This window comes from Hirundo rustica, chromosome 4, assembly GCF_015227805.2.
Source record: "Hirundo rustica isolate bHirRus1 chromosome 4, bHirRus1.pri.v3, whole genome shotgun sequence".
Lineage (NCBI taxonomy): Eukaryota > Metazoa > Chordata > Aves > Passeriformes > Hirundinidae > Hirundo > Hirundo rustica.
Window position 1 is genome coordinate 53,021,399 of NC_053453.1, and position 18,772 is coordinate 53,040,170.

Below are 18,772 nucleotides of genomic sequence, written 5' to 3' on the forward strand. Positions count from 1 at the left end.
AGAGGGTCCCTCAGAGGCCACAAAGATGATTTGGGGTCTGGAGCATCTCTTAGGAGGAGAGGCTGCAGGAGCTGGGCCTGTTTAGTCTGGAGAACAAGCCTGAGAGGGGATCTCAATAATGCATATAAATATCTCAGAGGTGGGTGGATGGTACCAGACGCTTTTCAGTGGTGCCCAGCAGAGCAATAAACTAAAACACAAGAAATTTTACTTCAACATGAGGAAGAACTTTATGTTCAGGGTAGCAGAGGCACTGGAACAGGTTGCCCAGGGAGGTCGTAGAGCCTCCCTCTCCAGAGACACCTGGATGCCTTCCCCTGTCATCTGCTCTAGGTGTCCCTCCCAGAGGACTAGGTGATCTCCGGTAGTAACTTCCAACCCTAGCAATTCTGTCATGCTGGGATGCTGCTCCACAGAGGCCCCCATAGAGGGGTAAAGCTAGGCTTGGGCACAGCCCATTATCCCTCACCAGATGCCTGCCCTGGGCAAAGATGCTTGGTGAGCCTCAAAATCACTCTGCAGCAAAGCCTGTGGCTCTCATTTCCAACATCCACCAGCTTACCCGCACTGTTACCCTGGGAGAAGGTGGGAAAAGGCCCTTTGTGAATATGGGGACTGTCGTGGCAACAGCTGCTGTGCATCTGGACAAAATAAATCTGATCATAACAAATCCAATTCGGCTAACCTGGCTTGTTCTAGAAACAAGGCCCTAGGTGAACAATGGAACTCAAACAGAGACCTCAGCCAGCCCCATCCAAGCCCTGGATGCAGACACATCACTGGCCAGAGATCTGGGTGGTGCAGAGATCCCAATCAATGCGCCATCCAAGCCCAGGAAATTCAAACCCCCTATAAAAAGAAGCTCTGAACAATAAATCACGCTGTTTGCTGATGAATCTCGGTGGGTTTGTGTCATCTCTGTCTCCAGCCAATGACCCCTAATGTAATAGGGGAGTCCAGATTTTGAGGAGACCGCCTGACTCTAGGAGACAGAGACTGCAAGATACACACCTTGCACTCCAGTGGCTGCAGCCTTGAGAGTAACTTGAGCTTCTCCATTGCCCACATTACCACCATGGCCACTGGCACAGCCAGGAGGGGATGTGTGGGGAGAAGCCTTCCAGCATTAGGGGCAATTCCAACTCCTTGGCCCATGCCTGCTGTGCAGAGTAGCTGCATACCAGTGGTCTGCTGACTGCTGCAGAGTCCCTGATAATCTGTGTTAACAGGACTGAAGTGGAAAGCAAGCAAGCCCTTGGGTTGTGACATGGTTCCCTAAGCTCAATGTTGGAAGCCAAAAATGTACAAGAGCTAAAGGCAAATGTACAAGGGAGTTGGAAGGGCATTTAGAGCTAACCCATGGGCTCTCATTGGGAGTTCCAAAAAGTGAGCAGACATTCCTCACTTTCTGTGGGGTTCCTTTTGAGAGGCAGGTTGGTGGTAGAAGATGGACATTCCTCCATCACATCCAGCCGCAGAATCCTAGAATGGTTTGGGCTGGAAGGGACCTTAAAGCTTATCTAGTCCAAACCTCCCTGCAACTAGATCAGCCCTCTCAGAGGCCTGTCCAACCTGATCTTGGATCTTTCCAGGGATGGAACATCCCTGTTTTAGGAAGATGCGTTGCAGTGCCAGCACAGCTGACCCTTACCTCTCCAATTCATTCTAGGTTCAGGAATCTCCCCAGAGTGTTGAGTTAAACACATCCTTATCTGTGAGCCCCAGGAGATCCTGAGGGCAAACTCTGGGTGGCTCATGTATGGGAAACTCCAGACCAGCCAGCTCTGGGTTCTGCTGATACCATTGCCTTGGGTTTTCATCCTCTTCAGTACCAGAAGCAATGGTGGATTAAAGCCCATGTTCATTATAATAACACAGACAAAATTTCACTAAATGAAATGAAAGGAAATTTTGAAACTCCATTTCATGAAATAAAATGAAATGAAAATTCATGGAACGAAATTTCAAAATTTCATGAAACTGAGTGAAATTTTGAAATTTTATGCAATGAAATTATCATGATGAAATAAAATTTAATTAAATGAAATGATGAAATGAAGCTTAGTAAAATTAAATGACATGTCAAAATTTCATTACATGAAATGAAATGTCAGAATTTCCTTCATTCCATAAAATGTCGTTGAATGAAATAAAATAAGCATTATCTGTTATCACCGGTGACTGTGCCCACTAAAATTCCCCACGACCCTCGTCAGATGGTTGAGGCGGCTGTTTTTCCGCGCATCGGTGCTCGCGCAGCTTTATGGCCGCGAGCGGAGCCCGTAGCGCCGCGCGCGCCGCCGCACCGCCCGCTCTCTCGCGAGACTAGGGGCGGGGTGCTTATAAAGGCTGCTCGCGAGGGCAGTGGCCCTTCCTGCGCGGCGCGTGGACGAGATGGTGGGTGTGGGGGCCTCCGGCCTTGCCGCGCATCCCGCGGGCATCGCCGCCATCCCGGCCCCATCTGCCGTGCGGCCCCGCGCCCGCTGCCTCCCGCACCTGCGGGATGCCGTGCGGGGTTCATTTCGGGGCGCGGGCGAGGCGTTGTGCGAGGAGGCCGGGCGGGCCCGTGCGGGGCGCGGGGTTAGGGCGGCACGGGCCGCTGTGGGGGTATTTGGGGCTCCTTTTTCTGGGAAGGAGGGCGGCTTTTCTTCGGAGAGCTCATATGGCTATGGCCTTTTTGGGGCTTTAAACTTCACTTAGGGTAACTCGTGTCGAGGTTTTCTTTTGTTGTTGTTGTTTTTTTTTGTTTTTTTTTTTAATAAGGCCATGTTTATTTTTAGGTCGGTGTATAGCTGCGTGGTATTTTTCTTTATTTTGTGTATGAGATTGGATGGGTAAATATTTCTTCAGCCTGAGGGTTCTCCGGGTGGCTCTCAGGTTGCAGAGGGAGGCTGCAGGGGTAGTACTCGAGGAGAAACCTTTGGAAAAAATACTGCGCTTCCACGGAGCAACTAACTCGAAGGTGGATGTTAAAATGCGAGTTTGGTGCCCTTTTGCAAACTGAAATAGTTTCTGTCATTTTGGTACCGATTCATTAAAAAATGTGCAGCACTATCTCTGCTGCATTTTCTAGACTTGTGGGGTGGATTGAAATTCTGGTGGGACACAAATTACGGCTCCTGTGGTTCCCTGGCTAGAGTGGGACTTGATGACTTCTTAGAATAAGGTTGGAAGAGGCATTAAAGAAGTCTGAGAAGTAGGTAGTTATTGCGTGGTGATCGCATTCTTGTAACATAATGGAATTCAGAAGCCCCACAGCTGATACTGGGACGCCAAACGTCTTGGATATATGTAATATTTATGTTCTAAGACAAGGACAGAGTTGGTTTTGGCCCTCGAGTGGGCATAAGGAAGTCTCTGCAGCAAGCACTTACTGTTGGTTTTCTCTTGACAGTCTCACCGCAAGTTCTCGGCCCCGAGGCACGGCTCCCTGGGCTTCCTGCCCCGCAAGCGCAGCAGCAGGCACAGGGGCAAGGTCAAGAGCTTTCCCAAAGATGACCCCAGCAAGCCTGTCCATCTCACTGCCTTCCTGGGTTACAAAGCCGGCATGACCCACATTGTCCGGGAAGTGGACAGACCTGGCTCTAGTATGTATCAATGTTCCTCTTAAAGCAGGAGGTGGGTTTGGTCAGGAATGGTGACACGTGGCCCCTTGAGTAGCAGCTCTGGATTTTAGTCCTAGCTTGACTTCACCCTGTTCCAAGTCCAATTAGGTGGTGTATTCTGCTGTACCTGCTGGTTTGGTTTAGCTGCAGAGTAACAGGCTCCTTGGGATGGCTCTTCTGGATGGGGGGGATATCAGTCAGCTGCCTTTGGTGTTTTTTTGGAGATTGTCCAGTCCTGCATGTATTACTTGCTGCCATCCATTTTACCTATCCAGCTTTGCTGACCTTTCTCCTGAGCCAGCCTCGGAGTTTTGCAAGGCATTAAATTATGACTTTAGAGTTGGTCGCTTTACCTTGCATCATCACTGTGAAAAGAACTTGAGTCATTTAACCTTTCACATGGAGGATTTGCGAGTGAGAAAAGCAGGTGGTGTTAAAGAGTAACTGCTGGAATTAATTGTGCTGTATTTCTGTTTCCATCCAGAGGTGAACAAGAAGGAGGTAGTGGAGGCAGTCACTATTATAGAGACTCCTCCGATGGTCATTGTGGGCATCGTGGGATATGTGCAGACTCCTCGTGGTCTCCGTAGCTTCAAGACCATCTTTGCCGAGCACATAAGTGATGAGTGCAAGCGCCGCTTCTACAAGAACTGGTGAGAAAGCAGGGCCTTGGCTGGTCCCAGGCCATGGTTCGTATTTTTACCACTGGGTTGCAATGATCCTAGCACAGCTTTTCAGCAACTAGTGTTTGGTTTTGAAAGACTGGCCTAATAATGGGATAGGCTGTAGGAATGGCTCCCTGAGGGTGGCAGCATGACTTTGGGTAGTGCCCTTGGTGTGGATGTGGTGGCTTTGGGTTTGCCTGAGAGCTCCATAGGAGGCTACACGTGATGATACTTCGACGGGCGGACATAAGGAGCGCCTCTGGCGTTTGGTGTTGAGTGTCGAGTCCTGACTGTAGCCTTGTTTTCTCAGGAGAGGAGAAGACAAGTGTTGCTTGTGATTGTCATTCCAGAGACTGTTGTGATTAAAAGTGTGCATTTTCCTGAGTGTGGCTCCAGTGTGTCTGGAGCTTCCAGCCTGTTTACGAACTTGGCAGGCTCAAAAGACATCAGAGTGAAGCAATAAAGTTCTCAAGGGTGTTTTAGTAACAGCCTTGCTGTCGGCCACACAAGGGGGGGAAATTAGGGTATTTTGAAGCAGATCACAGTCATCTCACAATTGCTTTAAAGATCTGGGTTTTTTTCTGTTATTGTTTGACTTTTCCTTACAGTCTTTTGTTTTCTGTAGTGTGAATGTTAATGTGCGTTGGAATTCATGGCAGCTCCGCTCAGCTTTGGCAATTTTGCCACTGTCTGATGAGCTCCAGGCTCCGCTTGCCAGTGGAAAAGAGGCATTAGAAGCTGGCAATGAGCCAAAGCCAACTAAGGTGGCTTCTCCTTCCGCTCACCCCACTTCCCTGGGGATTGATGAAGGACTTAGCCAAACCTTGTCTCTGCTCTGCTCCTGAAGGCACAAGTCCAAGAAGAAGGCCTTCACCAAATACTGCAAGAAGTGGCAAGATGAGGAGGGCAAAAAACAGTTGGAGAAGGATTTCAATAGCATGAAGAAGTACTGCCAGGTTATTAGAGTCATGGCTCACACTCAGGTAGGTGCCTGTGGGCTCAGATATGCTGGAAACTGCTGAGCAAGCAGGCTTGAAACTTGATCCACCTCTGTAGGGAGATTTGTGCCTTCCCCTGCAGCTAGATGCCGTCTGTTCAGCACATTACACATTGATTCTCCATAGAGCTGTGCTCACAGGATGTGAGGAGCCTTGGCAGCCACAGGCTGGTTTTGAAGGAATGTCCAAAAGAGGAACTCTTTGGCTTCAGTCCTTTGCTGATACCATGTAGACCTGGACTCTTATAATTTTAGCTATAAATAAAATCAGACTGAACATTGAACTCAGGGGTTTGTATACTCAGCATCATTTCAGGCTGCATTCTGTTGGGATTGCGAGCACTCATACTTTTGGTGGCTTCTCTTGCTCAGCTGGAGGAGGGGTTCTGAGTGATGTGGTGTCTCCCCAGTTGTCAGTGCTCTGAATAACGTTCTTGGGAGATGCATTAAATCTTTTGAGTTGGCTCTAAGTGCAATAAGATGGCAAATTTTACTTAATTTCCTACAGTAGTCAGTAGAGATGGTGTTGCAACTTCTATTAATTCTCTAACTGGTTCCCTCTACTAAATACAGTACAAGTAATTATAAATGTGATCTATCCCAAAGTGGCCAAAGGGCCTGTTGTGGCAGGCTTTATCAAACAATCACAACAGTTTGGGTTGGAAGGGACCTTAAGGATCATCCAGTTCCAACCCCCATTCTATGGGCAGGGACACCTTCCACTAGACCAGGTTGCTTGGGCAACTGGTGCCAGTGACTCATGATCCTCACAATAAAACAATCCTTAGGTCCAATTTAAATCCCTGTTTCAGTTTAAAACTATTGCCCCTTGTCTCTTCTTGTTCCTCGGTGGAATTTGGCCAGTGGCAGTGGGGTTAGAGAACTCTGTGCTCCTATGGGTGGCATATAACTTCCAAGTGCAATGACTTGCAAGCCACTATACAACCCTTCTCCATTATTGTAGGGCCTTGTTCAAGTTTTATATTTTAGAAAAGGATGCTAGAAAAATAGATTAGGTCAGGGCTAAAAGGATTCTGGGCTTGTTAATACGGAGTCCATTTCAGAAGACCAGGAGCTGAATGTCATGCTTTATGTGTTCTAGATGCGTTTGCTCCCCCTGAGACAGAAAAAGTCTCACCTGATGGAGATCCAGGTGAATGGTGGCACTGTTGCTGAGAAAGTGGATTGGGCCCGGGAGAAGCTGGAACAGCAGGTGCCTGTGTCAACCGTCTTTGGCCAGGATGAGATGATAGACGTTATTGGAGTTACCAAGGGCAAGGGATATAAAGGTAAACACATGGAAGTCCTTCTCTTTGTGATAGGATACAGTTTTTAATGAAATCATGGCCTTGAATTTTCACAAGTGCATGTGCCAAGAGCTGGGTGAGTAAATCCTTACTGCTGTGACAGTTCAATGATGAGACCATGGAATGAGCACTGGGCACAGTGCCTGACATCCATGAGGAGTCATTCCATGCTGCCTTCCTTCTGAGAACACAGCCCAGGGACAGCCAGGCAGGGAGCTTCACCAGGAAATGTTGAGTCCTGGGATGCTGGGTCTGTGCCTGGGGACTGCAGCTTGAAAGGTGGCTTAAACTGTGGTTGAAGACTTGGATGACATCTCAGCTTGATGGGCTGTTTTGGTCCCTTCCAGGTGTCACCAGCCGCTGGCACACCAAGAAGCTGCCGCGCAAGACTCACCGGGGCCTGCGCAAGGTGGCCTGCATTGGTGCCTGGCACCCCGCCCGTGTGGCCTTCTCGGTGGCCCGTGCGGGCCAGAAGGGCTACCACCACCGCACTGAGATCAACAAGAAGGTTGGTGTTTCCCAGCTACTGGTGTTTCTTACTTGCTCTGTGACAGTGAACAGAGTGGGGAGTTCTGCTTGGGGTGTTTTGCTGTTAGAATGTTGTCTTGGGGTTAGTGGCTGTTGTCTCATATGTTGAATAACTAAAATTCTTGCATTACCATGTGCTTTCAAAGTGCAACAGACTGTTTCCTCTGAGCTTACATAGAAATTCTTACATTTTATTTGATGACAGGCTGTTTCTCCTATCTTTTGCTAAGTAGAATTCCTTTACACTTTTAGATTTACAAGATTGGCCAAGGTTACCAAATCAAGGATGGAAAGCTAATCAAAAACAATGCATCAACTGATTATGACTTGTCTGACAAGAGCATTAACCCTCTGGTAAGTTGCAGCTCTGTACTGAGTGTGCCTGTGAACCGCAATCCTAAGAGGCAAGTGGGCCTGGTATAAGTCACAAAATAATTCAATGAAGAGCTCTCAAGTCAGCTGCTGTTGGAGGTGGTGTTTAGTCAGCTTCAGTATTGACTTGTATAGCATGGAAATCGCATTTATTGTGTAGTAGTAGGACAGAAATGTTGAAAACCTTAAATGGTACTTGTACAAGGAATAACTTAGCAAGAAGAGATTTTACTGTTTCATCAGCTGCTTCTGCTGTTCTTAATAAAAGCCTTATGGCAACAAGTAAATGGCTTCGTCAAAAAACTTGACGAGTGAAAGGCAATACTGGAAAAAGGATTTCAATGGATTTGGGAATGGCCAAGGCCCAGAAGTGTTGTGGATCTGTAGGCAGAAGTGATCACTGGTCCTGCTTGGTACAGAGCACTGACTGTTTTCTCCTCACTCAGGGAGGCTTTGTCCACTACGGCGAGGTGACCAATGACTTCATCATGGTGAAGGGCTGTGTTGTGGGAACCAAGAAGAGGGTCCTGACCCTGCGCAAGGTGAGTAGTGCAACCTGCTGTCATATGGGATGTAACAGTTTAAGGAAGCTGTGCTGCCTCTGCTGCGGGTGATGTGTGCGCTATTCTGAGGAATCGTGGATTTCTAGAAAGAAAAACCTTCCACACAAACCCAACTAGTGTACTCACCTGGCGTATCTCCTTTTAGTCCCTGCTTGTGCAGACCAAGCGCCGAGCCCTGGAGAAGATTGACTTGAAGTTCATTGACACAACGTCCAAGTTTGGTCATGGCCGCTTCCAGACAGCTGAGGAAAAGAAGGCTTTCATGGTAAGGGTTCTTCCTGGCACATTTGTTGTGGATCACTGTGTTGTCTTTGAGCTCGTGGCATCTGATTAGCCTGGCCTTTGGGCTGTCATGTGGCCAGAGTTCCTGAGAAACAGAAACTTCAGTTGGGAGGCCTCCTGTCAACTTGGTTACAACTGCAAAGGTCCTGGGGTCTCACTTCCCCTGTGACAGCTCTTGGTGTTGGAGGGGTGTTGGTGTATTTGGGCACAGGTTGTTCAGTGTTGAAGCACGGAACAAGAGCTCCCATTTTCTCCAAGAGCAGCTCAGGAGGAGGGTGCTCAGAGTGGTGGCATTCCCAGTTTGTCACTTGCCTGGAGAAAGCAGCCGGGAGTGCTAGTGAGCAATGCCCTGGCAGGGTCAGAGCAGTGCCACGCTTGGGGCCAAGCAGAAGCTTCCCCACCAGGTGGCACCAGTGTTGCTGCTCAGGCACATCAGGAGTCACCCAGTCAGCCCAGTGTGGCTGTGCCAGATTGTTCAGCTTTCCTCAAAACCTCTGGCTGTGGGGATGGGGCATGGGGCTTCCAATGGGTTGCAACATGGAGGGCTTTTTTTGCCTTGATTTTTTTACAGCTGTTAAGATTAGGATGTCTTTTGTGCAGAGTGGTGTTTACATAGCTTGTTTTTTGTGTGTTTTTTTTCAGGGACCGCTCAAGAAGGATCGCATTGCAAAAGAGGAGGCAGCCTAATGGGTGGAATGGTCCCATGGCCTGTGTGCTCTCACACCAAAAATAAATATTTTAAAGAAATTAATTTTGCCTCTTGGTATATACATCACTGTGTCAAGCCTGGTACTCTTGGCTGCACTTTCTACATGTGGATCAAGCCAAAGAAGCATGTAAAGTTTTAGCTTATGAGCATCCACCTTTATAGCAGGGTTGCTCTAAAACAAATGAAGCTGCTGTTGCTGGGTTTGCAGAGCAAAGATTGTGCGTCAGAGCAAGGCATCTGGTTGTGTGAAATAGTAAAGCAACAGGGGCCCCAAGTGTGTTTGCAGTTGCTGAGGTATTAGTCCACTTGTCAATCAGCTGGATGGACAGAGAGCTTTTGAGTCAAATGGGTTTTGATATAAACCAGACAGTTCAGGCCACTAAATTTTGGGCAGTTGAGAGATGCTGGTTGTTGCCATGGAAATCTTCCAGTGTCTGTATGGTGGGGCTGTGGCTTGCGTGCTTTGCAAGTGCAGTTTGTTGCTGTCCCTGAGAGCAGCAGGTGTTCTGAAAAATCCCAGCCTCACAACAGCTGGATTTTTCTGAATGCATGTAGTTTCCCTGCTGAAAGATGACAGAAAGCAGGCCTGCCTGGGCAGGGAGGAGAATGATCTGCATCTCCTGTCTGAGGAGGCAGGAGATCTGAGTGCTGCTGTTGCGTTACTGCCTGATCTAAAATACCCTGCTGGCTCCTGGGGAGATGGTGTGTTGTGTCCTTCACTGGCCATAATTGGAGACATGGCAGCAGTTGAGGCAATAACTCCAGACCTTCACATCAAAGTGTAGCACTGTCGTGAAACAGAGCTGGCTTGGCCCTATTTGCTCTTAAATGAGGAAAGGTGGGATGTAGAGATTTTCTCCTGTGATGGTGCATGAGAGCCTTCTAAGAGTTAAAAGGTGGCAAGAAGGAAGAAAAACATTTACTTTGTTTCCCTAGAAACCAGACTGGGTGACTGGAAGCTGCCTGGCTCACTGTCAGCTTCATTTAACAGATGAACCTGCTGGCTAATTTCAGCCGAGTGAAATAAGAAGTCCTCCTTGCTAATTTTTTCCCCCTTGTCACAAGCCTCAAACTGGCAGGTGGGTGAAGATCCTTAAGTAAGTATTTGTCTGATGCAACAAAGTGGAATTCCCAACCTTTGTCCATCCTGAGCAGCTCTAAGGAGTGAAGTTTTTTCCCCCACCTGTTAGCCTTAGCTGGGCTTATTTTTTAAAGCTGGAATGTACTAGCTGACTAGGAAGGGCATGGCTCTGAGCAAACACTGCCTGCTGCTGCTTCCATCTCACCAGTCATGCGGCCAAGGGAATTGGGATCATCAGGAATTGGGATCATCAGGATAAATGGATGTGCTGGGGCTGAGCACCCATGGCAAACTATGGACTATCTTGATGGAAATTTCTAAAAGCACCTAATTTTACCGTACCTTGTGGTGGAAGCTCTGGGATGCTGCTGATTTTATTTTGATGTGACTGGTAGCAGAGGGAATTTTTAGTCAGATTGGTACCTAAGCAGGTGGAAGCAGTCCTGAATGAATGTCATTGTTGACAATGTTCGACGTGTGCCTGGCAGGAGGAGTTGCTTTGTCTTGGAACCCAGTGCCAGACTTGGGTTTGTTTATTTTTGAAGCGATTGTTGCTGACTGATAAAACGGCGGATGGTGGGGAAGAAAACCCCGCAAAAGCCGTTTCCTGGAATCCCGGGGACATCTAAGGTCAGAAGGTGGCGCTCCTTCCTCTACAGACACTCGTCGCCGGCGGCTTGCTGGTGGACTGGCCTGGAGGACAGCCCTGCTTGCCCGGGGCACCCGGGCTGTGTGGGGTCTCTTAGCCCCTCTCAGAGCTCCCTGGAGCCCCACGATAACACCCGGCTGCTTTGCTGGGCAGTTCCTGCGAGCCTGCTGTGGGACGCCCCTGCCGAGCCGTGTGGTTGGGGAGTGAAGTCACGGGATGCCGAGATGGCTTTGGCAAAGCCTCCCACTCCTAAAACCTGGGTCTACCCTGCAACTCTTATCTCCCGGCCTTCCTGCTCCTGCAGAGCATGTGTCCTCTCTTTTGGGGACAATCCCCTGTGCAACAAGCAGCAGTTGTGGCTCACACATCAGTCCAGCAGCTCCTGAAAGCCAACATTTTTAAAGTGACTTACATCTATTTTTAAGTACGTTAATTATTTTTCTTTTTGGCACTGTCATCTCATATCCCACAGCTCCATGAACACTGTGGTGGTGCTGCTTCCCTGCTCCAAAATGTCCAACAACATCCCAGTCCAGTCAGAAAAGATCCCATACCCTGGTGATGCTCAGATCAACCCAAGAGCCACAGGAGGGCAGGGACAGTCCTTGCCCCGCTTAAATAACACCAGAAGCTGTGGGACCGTGCCCTGCCCCAGCTGGTGGCGGGAGGGCTGTGGCTGGGAAGCGGGACTGGGTTTCACCTCTAGCAGCCAGTGCTCACCAGCTGCCAGCGGTGCAGGGCTGGGACCCAGCACTCCCAGGTGGGGGCCTCTTTTCCAGCGTCCCTGCTGCCTCTTGTCCTTGCAGAAGATAAAAGGAGATGCAGCTGTGATGCTGGAGCAGAGACATTAGAAGTGTGTAAGGATGCCTGGGGGGGTGGGAAATTGGGTTCAAGTTGGAGGTCTTGGCTCCTGCAGTCAGCTTCACTAGTGGCCCAGCTGACACCCTGTCTTCTCATCCTGGCCCCTGCCTTTGATCCCAGTGACAAGCGGGGAGCTTCAAGAATGCTTGATGGGGGAGAAGGGCTGACAGAAGGTGCCTTGAGGGAGTCGTGGCTGGGTTCGTGCACCGTGGCAACTTTTCTGCCAGAGCGGCTCCACTGGGCTGTCCTGAGGCCGGCGTGCATTTGATTTGCAGCCCACCCCCAGCCTGAGGATTTCTCCTGTACCTGACAACTTGCTGGCTTCTCACCAACCCTTAGAAGTGCTTGTGGGACCTGGGGCCACGGATGTGATGGGGAGTGGTTCCCCACAGAGGCACTCCCAGTGTGGGGCAAGGGGGTGGCAGGCAGCCCCACTCCAGGACTGCAGCTCCCTGCGCCAAAGCAAAGCCAAAGCTGAAATTTCCCCATATCCCACAGCCACCAGGGCCTTCTTGCCATGCAGATGTCAGTAGTCCCAGTGCAGCACTGCTCCCTGCTTGGGTACTTATGGGAGCCCACATGGGTTTTGGGAAGTCTTTTCATTCCTTCCCCCAGCATGGTGCTGGGGAATCACGTTTCTGTGGTGACTGATGGGCACACAGAGGAAGACTACATTTATCTTCTACAGGCTCCCAACTTCCCCAAAACTGTGTAGGATTGTCCTTCCATCCTGGTAGGGACAGCTCCTAGTAGGGACAGTGCCAGGGTGCCCTGGATGCTCAGGTGCCACCCAGCTCCCTACAAGCCCCAAAGCACTCCAACGTCAGGCAGCATTCTTGGTAGCACGCTTGGCATCAAAATCAAGCCCAAGGATTGAATCATGGAAACACATATACCTAGATCTGGCTTGGAGGTCTAAGGGACACCTCTCTAAGACTGTCCACAGGCTCAGGCATCACTTCACACCCAAATGCCACATCACAGGGCCTTTAAAACATGTATTTTTTAACTTCTTTATTGACTCTAGTCAATAAAGTCTCTATCAGTGGTGGTAGAGACTAAATTTAACCAACAGGGACCATTGCTCCTGGGCACAGCTGTGCAGGCAGTCAGTGAGGGAAGCTCCCCCCACATGTATCATTCCACAGGAGAATTCCCCCCTCAGCTGGAGCTGTCTGCTGTGTGTTCTGCTCCTCTTTTCTGCTGTGTTCGAGGGGTGGATGGAAACCAAAGCTCATTATTCCCCTTGGGAATCAGCCAGCAGCTGGAGCTCTGGCAGGCCAGGTCAGAGAGGAGCTGTTGATGGCAGAGGTATTTATAATCTTTGTTTGGTTCCAGCAAGGCTGGACGCCCACTCCCGCTTCCCTTCATACAATAAGATCAAACAGCTCCGGTACATTTCCTTGCTCCTTGCAGATGAAATTCTTGCATCTGCTGATCTGCTCCGCCCTGCCTGGGGCTGCAGCCTCTTCCTTCACTCAAAGAACTGGAGGATTGCTGCTGCTGCTGTGTATTCTGCCCCTAAACTAGGGCAGAATTTTCTCCACCTCATTCCCCAGCATTTTTAGAGCTTATGGGCGAGGGGTACAGGACTAGGGCTGTGGCACCTTCCCCACCTCAATTTTATTCCCTCTCCCACTTCTGAAGGACCTCAGCTGCGTTTGATAGGTCATGTGTGGACTTTGCCCATGGATGTCACAGCAGCCAGAGCAGGAAAGCAGGAGTATGCTTGCCCATGGCAAGGGCAAGATGCCTGGCAGGAGTCTGTATCTGTCCCACATATCCATTTTCTTCTTTGGTGCCTGGCTCTGGTGACAAGCAGGGATAAGGAGAGGTTGTAGGAAGGCAGTACACCTGTGCTGGGCAGGTTGTATCACAGATGATGCGGTGGCAGGATGTGCATCCTTGTTCCTGGAACCTCTTGCTGCTGTCCTCATCCCATCCCAAGGCCCTCACCATGCAGTAGTGTTGGGGATCTCATCAGACCCTTCTACCAAAGACCATTTTGTTCTGGGGATCCCTCCCAGATGCTCAGCAATGAGAGACCACCACCACCACTGCAGCCAGAGATGGAGGAGGGGCAGCATGAAGCGTCCCTAGGGAGGTGACACTGAACACTGGCAGAGGCCAACTGTCCCCCAGGCTCTGCTTGAGGCAGAGTGGAATCATCCCCTGGCACCCAGCCACTGGCAAATACCAGTCCAGATTCATCTGCCTCCTCTCCAAGAGGCTTTTTCCTGCTGGGCAGGAGTAGGCCCCATGGATACCACCCAGTTGATGGAAGCTGTGGCTGACCATACCCCAGGCCATGCTGTGCCATTCTGTCCATCTCCCAAGGATGTTTCCATTCCCCTCTCCAAGCAGGAGCCTTCCCGGGTGTCCCCAGTGTTGAGGGGCTGCTGGTGTGGCAGGGGAGCCTGGCTGTGGGCAAGAGACACAGCTGCTTTTCATGTCCCCCCTCAGAGCACAGCTCATGCTCAATCTTTCAGCAGGTCCGTGTGATCTAGGGGTAAATTATGGGTGTCAGGTTTGAGGCAGCCAAGAGGGGATTTTCGAGGGGGGAGGTAGCAGAGGGCAGCACGTGTGAGTGGCTGGGGAAGGAGAGAGCAGGGTGGTCCATTTTGGTACCTTTACAGCATCTCCTTTTGGAGCATGGCAGCGTTTCAGGCTCTGCTTGGGGAGCCAAAATGCATGTCACCCCCACTTCAAGCCTTCGGGATCCCTTCTTCTTCAACCGAAGCCTTCATCCCAAAAGGAAACCCTCAGTACTGTCGCCCATGTCTTCCTGCTCCTCCTCCTTGCCCCCAGGGTGCAGAGCGTGGGATGCGTGCCACAGGAAACAGTGGAGACAGCGGCAGGGCAGGACCCAGGTGTGAACCCACACAGGTAGCGGGGCTGTGACTCAGCCATCCAAGAGAAAGCACCATAGTGCCCCAGCTGTTGGCATGGCTGAGGCCGGGGAGCGCTCCGGTGGGGAAACCAGACACACTACTGGCCTCACTGCTCACCAGCCTTTTGCTCCAGCAGCTGTGCTTGGCTGCCCTGAGGCTGCCGGGGTGCAGGAGCACGCAGTTTTCAAATTTAGTGCTTTTCATTTCCATGGGAAAAAGCACCTCTTTCCCCTGGAGACCAAAGAGACACACATACCCCAAAGATTTTCCACCTCTGGGTCTAGCCTAGTGTCGGAATCTGATGGGGTCCAACAATGGAGACCCTTTGTCCTTGCAGGCAACCTTCCCTCCTCCTTCTCTTTCTCTGCAAAGAGTTAAATCTTTCTCCAATTCAGCACCTTTTCCCCTCCCTCCTGCCCCCGGGATAATGTTTAACGGAGCTCATTGCTAATTAAATATCTATGACCTCAGGCAGGTTTTGTTATCGTCTGGAAACACCTGATGCATGTGTCACCAGAAAGAGTTTTTCTTGTTTCAAGTACACCGGCAATCCTTGAACTCATGTTGGCTTTTCCCTTCCCACCCCAACCGAGCGACTCTGACTCGTGTGGGCTTGTTGTAGCCACTCCTAATTGCAGGGGACAGACATGGTGGGAAGGAAAGTTTTATTCCTCTTTTCCTTTCCCAAAGCATGGCCATTGCTGCCTGCCATCCACAGCTGAACAAGCCCAGCTTGAACTTGGTGGACTTTACTCTTCTGGTCAGAGTCTGTTCTTCCATACCTCCTGTGGGCATGGGGATGACCCATCTTGGAGTCTGGCTCTCCAAAATATCTCCTGGGATTTCTCAGGGGAGCAGCAAATCCCACAAGGAAAATTCCCCATTCCTTCTTCTCCTGTCCTTGAGGGCAGACGTGGACCAACATTACCAGGACAAACAGGCAGGAGCCGAAACCATTAAAGGCTGCAATAGGGAACGGGATAGAAAACAAAGGGAGCAGAAGAGAAAGACAGTGAGAAAAAGGAGGCTGTGAAGGGGTTGGAGTTGTTCTGGGAAGGGGACTTTTACTCAGCAGAGCCATATTCTAGATGGGTTTGGTACAACTGTCCCCCTGAGCTGCATGTGTGGAAGTAGAGGGGACTCCTCAGGAGCTGCAAGGTAGCTGGGGTTTCCTGCCAGGTCCGCTAGCCTTATGAACAGCCTCTGAACCTTTCTGCTCAAGGAGGTCTTTCAGCCCTACAAAAATTCTCAAGGCTGGTTTTCTTTGTGGCGAGGAGCAGTGGCGTTACTGACATAATTTTCACACTCTGCGGTATAAATAGCCAACCTGAAAAACAAAGGAAAACTCCCCATGAAGACCATGTAAGGCAGAGCTACAGTTGCACCATTTATTTATTCATTCACCGTAGCTATTTCCTGCCTCTGTTGGTCAGAGACCTCCTGTGTTGGCCAAAAATCAGATTTCCTCCCTGGCCAGGAATTTATGGATCAGCAGCACTGACAGTAACAAAGGAATCACAACCCCCCAGTCCTGACGGGACAAGCTCCTGTCTACAGCTGGCCTCAGTCCCACCAGTTGCTCCAAGACCCAACACATCTGCTGGGCATCTACAGGGTAAGGCAGTGGTGATCTCCCCTTAGAACAGCAAGGTCAGGGCTGAGGCTGGAAAGTTCAGTAAGGCTGGAGGCAATATCTTGCACCCTCCATCAGCTCTGCAGGTCTACTGTTCGCTGGATGACGCAGCAGGCGGGACTTCTTCAATTTCTAGGACCTCTTGGGTTGTACCACCTCCAAGCTACCCAGAGCCCCAGTGGGAAGCAGATGCCATGTTCGAGTGGGGCACAGTGGAAAGGTTTCCAGGCCATAAAGCCAGGGGGGTGTCACTCGAGTGTACACAGAGTCAGTTTTGCTGTCCCCCAGTCCTCAGGTCGCTGCCGTGCAAGGCAAAGGGAGCACTCAGTCAGGGACAAGCCCAGCACCTGGGAGGGGGAGGGCGGCGCAGACACGGACCCAGCTTGTTCAACAAGCTGGAGCGTGGCTGCAGATGCGCTTTCTTCAGGCTCCAGCTGCGCTGTGGCTCTGCAGCTCCTTCTCAGTGCTGGTTGCTGCCTCCAGAGCTCCCAGCAGATCAGTCTGTGCATGTGCTTCCTTGCTTGCTCTCCAGGCACCATCAGGCAGGCTCGCTTGGGCCCCTTCTTCCCTTGCCCCAGCTGTGCCAGCCAGCTCTGCCTGGAGTGAAGTGGGAGAAGCTTCCCCTGTGGCTCCAGCAGTATGCTGGGAGCAGTGTGCTCCTCATCAGGAAGTGGTGGCCAGCAGCTGGGTTTGGGACCTCCTTTGGAAGACCCAGGTAAACATTTTGGGCCATGAGTGAGGATTCCCTGAATTTCATATTGCCATGTGGGATGCTAAGCAATCCCAGGTCTCCTTTGGGCATGCTTGAGGTGGAGAGGTGGACACACAGGTCCAGGATTGCTGCTGCATGGGAGCACATCTCCAGGCATTAGCTCCCTTGGTCCTGTCTGTAAGCCCGAGTTGCCTTCTGCCCTGTTCACGGTTGTAGACAGATTGCAATTACCCTTGCCTGCTCCCCAAAAATGCTCTGTTCCCTGGGAAATGGAGCTGGGTTGCCAAGGAAGAGCACAGCTTGGTACCTTGTGCCTCTGCCGACTGCTGATGGGGACAGCATCTGGGGACAGTGGGGACAGTGTCAGAGCTGCTTTGCCTGGCCACCATGGCCAAGGTGTGGGGATGGAAGGACTTGCTGGCATGGAGCAGTTCCCCTTTCTGGCTGCTCACTGCCCTGCCTGAAATCTACCCTGTCCACGAGTAGCTGCGGAGGCAGGGAAGAAGGGGCTGCCGAAGGCTGGTGTGAGCTGTTTGGAGGTCTGACTCTAGGGAGGGTCCCATCCAGAGGACTTGTCTCCTTGGTCATTGTTATCAGGATAATTCTCCAGCCAGTCAAATCCTGTTTTTGTGCTGGTGTTGCTTGTCTCTACTGGGAGTGAGCGGGGAGAAACACAGGAAACGCTAGCAACGGAAGCAGAATCATCTCCTGGAGGGAGCAAAGAGCTGCTGACGCCACTGTGGGGAACAAAGAGATTCATGGGCTTGTGCTGGACACAGCCCGGACAAGTAGTCTCAGTCCCAGCTTATGGCATACCTCACATCCGTCCAGCACATTGCGCCTCCATCTCCCCCAGCTCAGCCTCCTGCACTGAATTTGGGGATGCAAAGAGACCCTGGGGGGTCCCCAGGTGAGGAGAGGAGGCAGCTGCGAACTAACACTGCCTGATGTTCTTGCCATGGAGAAGCCCTGGGGAGGGTGACCCGGGGGATGTCCTCCATCCTTAGCTGCTGCAAAAGCTTTGGCTGGTATGCCAAAAGTGAGGGTGGCCATGGGAACAGCAGAGCACTCAGTGGCAGCGTGGGTGCCAGCCTTGCTGCTGCCTCAAAGCTCTCCCCTCCAGCATCCCCAAATGCCAGGGGGCTGTCCCTGTGTCTTGCATGCACAACAGGCCCTCTGTCCCTCAGGCACGAAAGGAAATTCTGAGTAAAAAGGTCAGAGGGCCTGGCATTCATCTCACCCAGAGCTGGGAGGAGATGCAAGCCCCTGCTTGGCAGGGTCACAAGCTGCCCCTATCCTCATCCCCATCCATGGCACCTTTCAGGTCCTAAGGAAGCCCCCATGTGCTTCCTCTCTCAGAGGTGCAGGTCAGGAGTGCTGCATCCCAAGTGCCAAGGGATCTTTCATGTGGTCCTGGGGCAAGAAATCCACTCTTCCAGAACAGAGCAAAGTCCTTGGGTCTTCTAGCTGCTGACCCTGTGAGGTGCAAGTGCCTCAGCCAGGCTGGGCTGGGGAGCTCTCTACGTCTTGGCTTTGCCTGTGGCAGTGGACACAGCCTTCTCCTCAACACACATGTGCCAAGGTAATTCCCCCTATCCAGCTCCCATATCCCTAATTTCAAAATGAAGATGGGTACCAAAGCTGTAAGTAATGAAGAAACATTTTCTGTTACAAGGGGCAGCATTCACACCTCAGATCCTTCTGTGGCTCAGGAGTAAGAGCCCATTCCAGCTCCATCAGATGTAGACCCCCCACTCCCTTCCATTACCCGATTCTCACGGCATGTGCACTGCCTACTCCAGAGCCAGGGAGGAGGATTTCCCCCATCACGAAGCTGAGTGATGCTGTGGGACACTGGGGACCATGGAGCCATTTGGGGCAGCACTGCTGGGGGGAGGTTTACAGCACCCCTACCCT

At 51.0% G+C, this 18,772-nt stretch overlaps 1 protein-coding gene and 1 non-coding gene across 2 annotated transcripts; both read left to right on the forward strand.

Moving 5' to 3' along the window:
- The first annotated feature begins 2,303 nt into the window (after nt 1-2,303).
- On the forward strand, nt 2,304-9,070 carry RPL3 (ribosomal protein L3). The gene is made up of 10 exons (XM_040061950.1): nt 2,304-2,397; nt 3,395-3,587; nt 4,090-4,258; nt 5,118-5,253; nt 6,370-6,556; nt 6,922-7,082; nt 7,355-7,456; nt 7,921-8,016; nt 8,183-8,302; nt 8,962-9,070. The coding sequence occupies exons 1-10, from the start codon at nt 2,395-2,397 to the stop codon at nt 9,004-9,006; spliced, it is 1,212 nt and encodes a 403-aa protein (XP_039917884.1). The 5' UTR covers nt 2,304-2,394; the 3' UTR covers nt 9,007-9,070.
- Nucleotides 6,674-6,766, forward strand: LOC120752477 (small nucleolar RNA U83B). The gene has a single exon (XR_005700723.1). It is a non-coding gene; the product is annotated as a small nucleolar RNA U83B (small nucleolar RNA).
- Nucleotides 9,071-18,772: the final 9,702 nt, after the last annotated feature.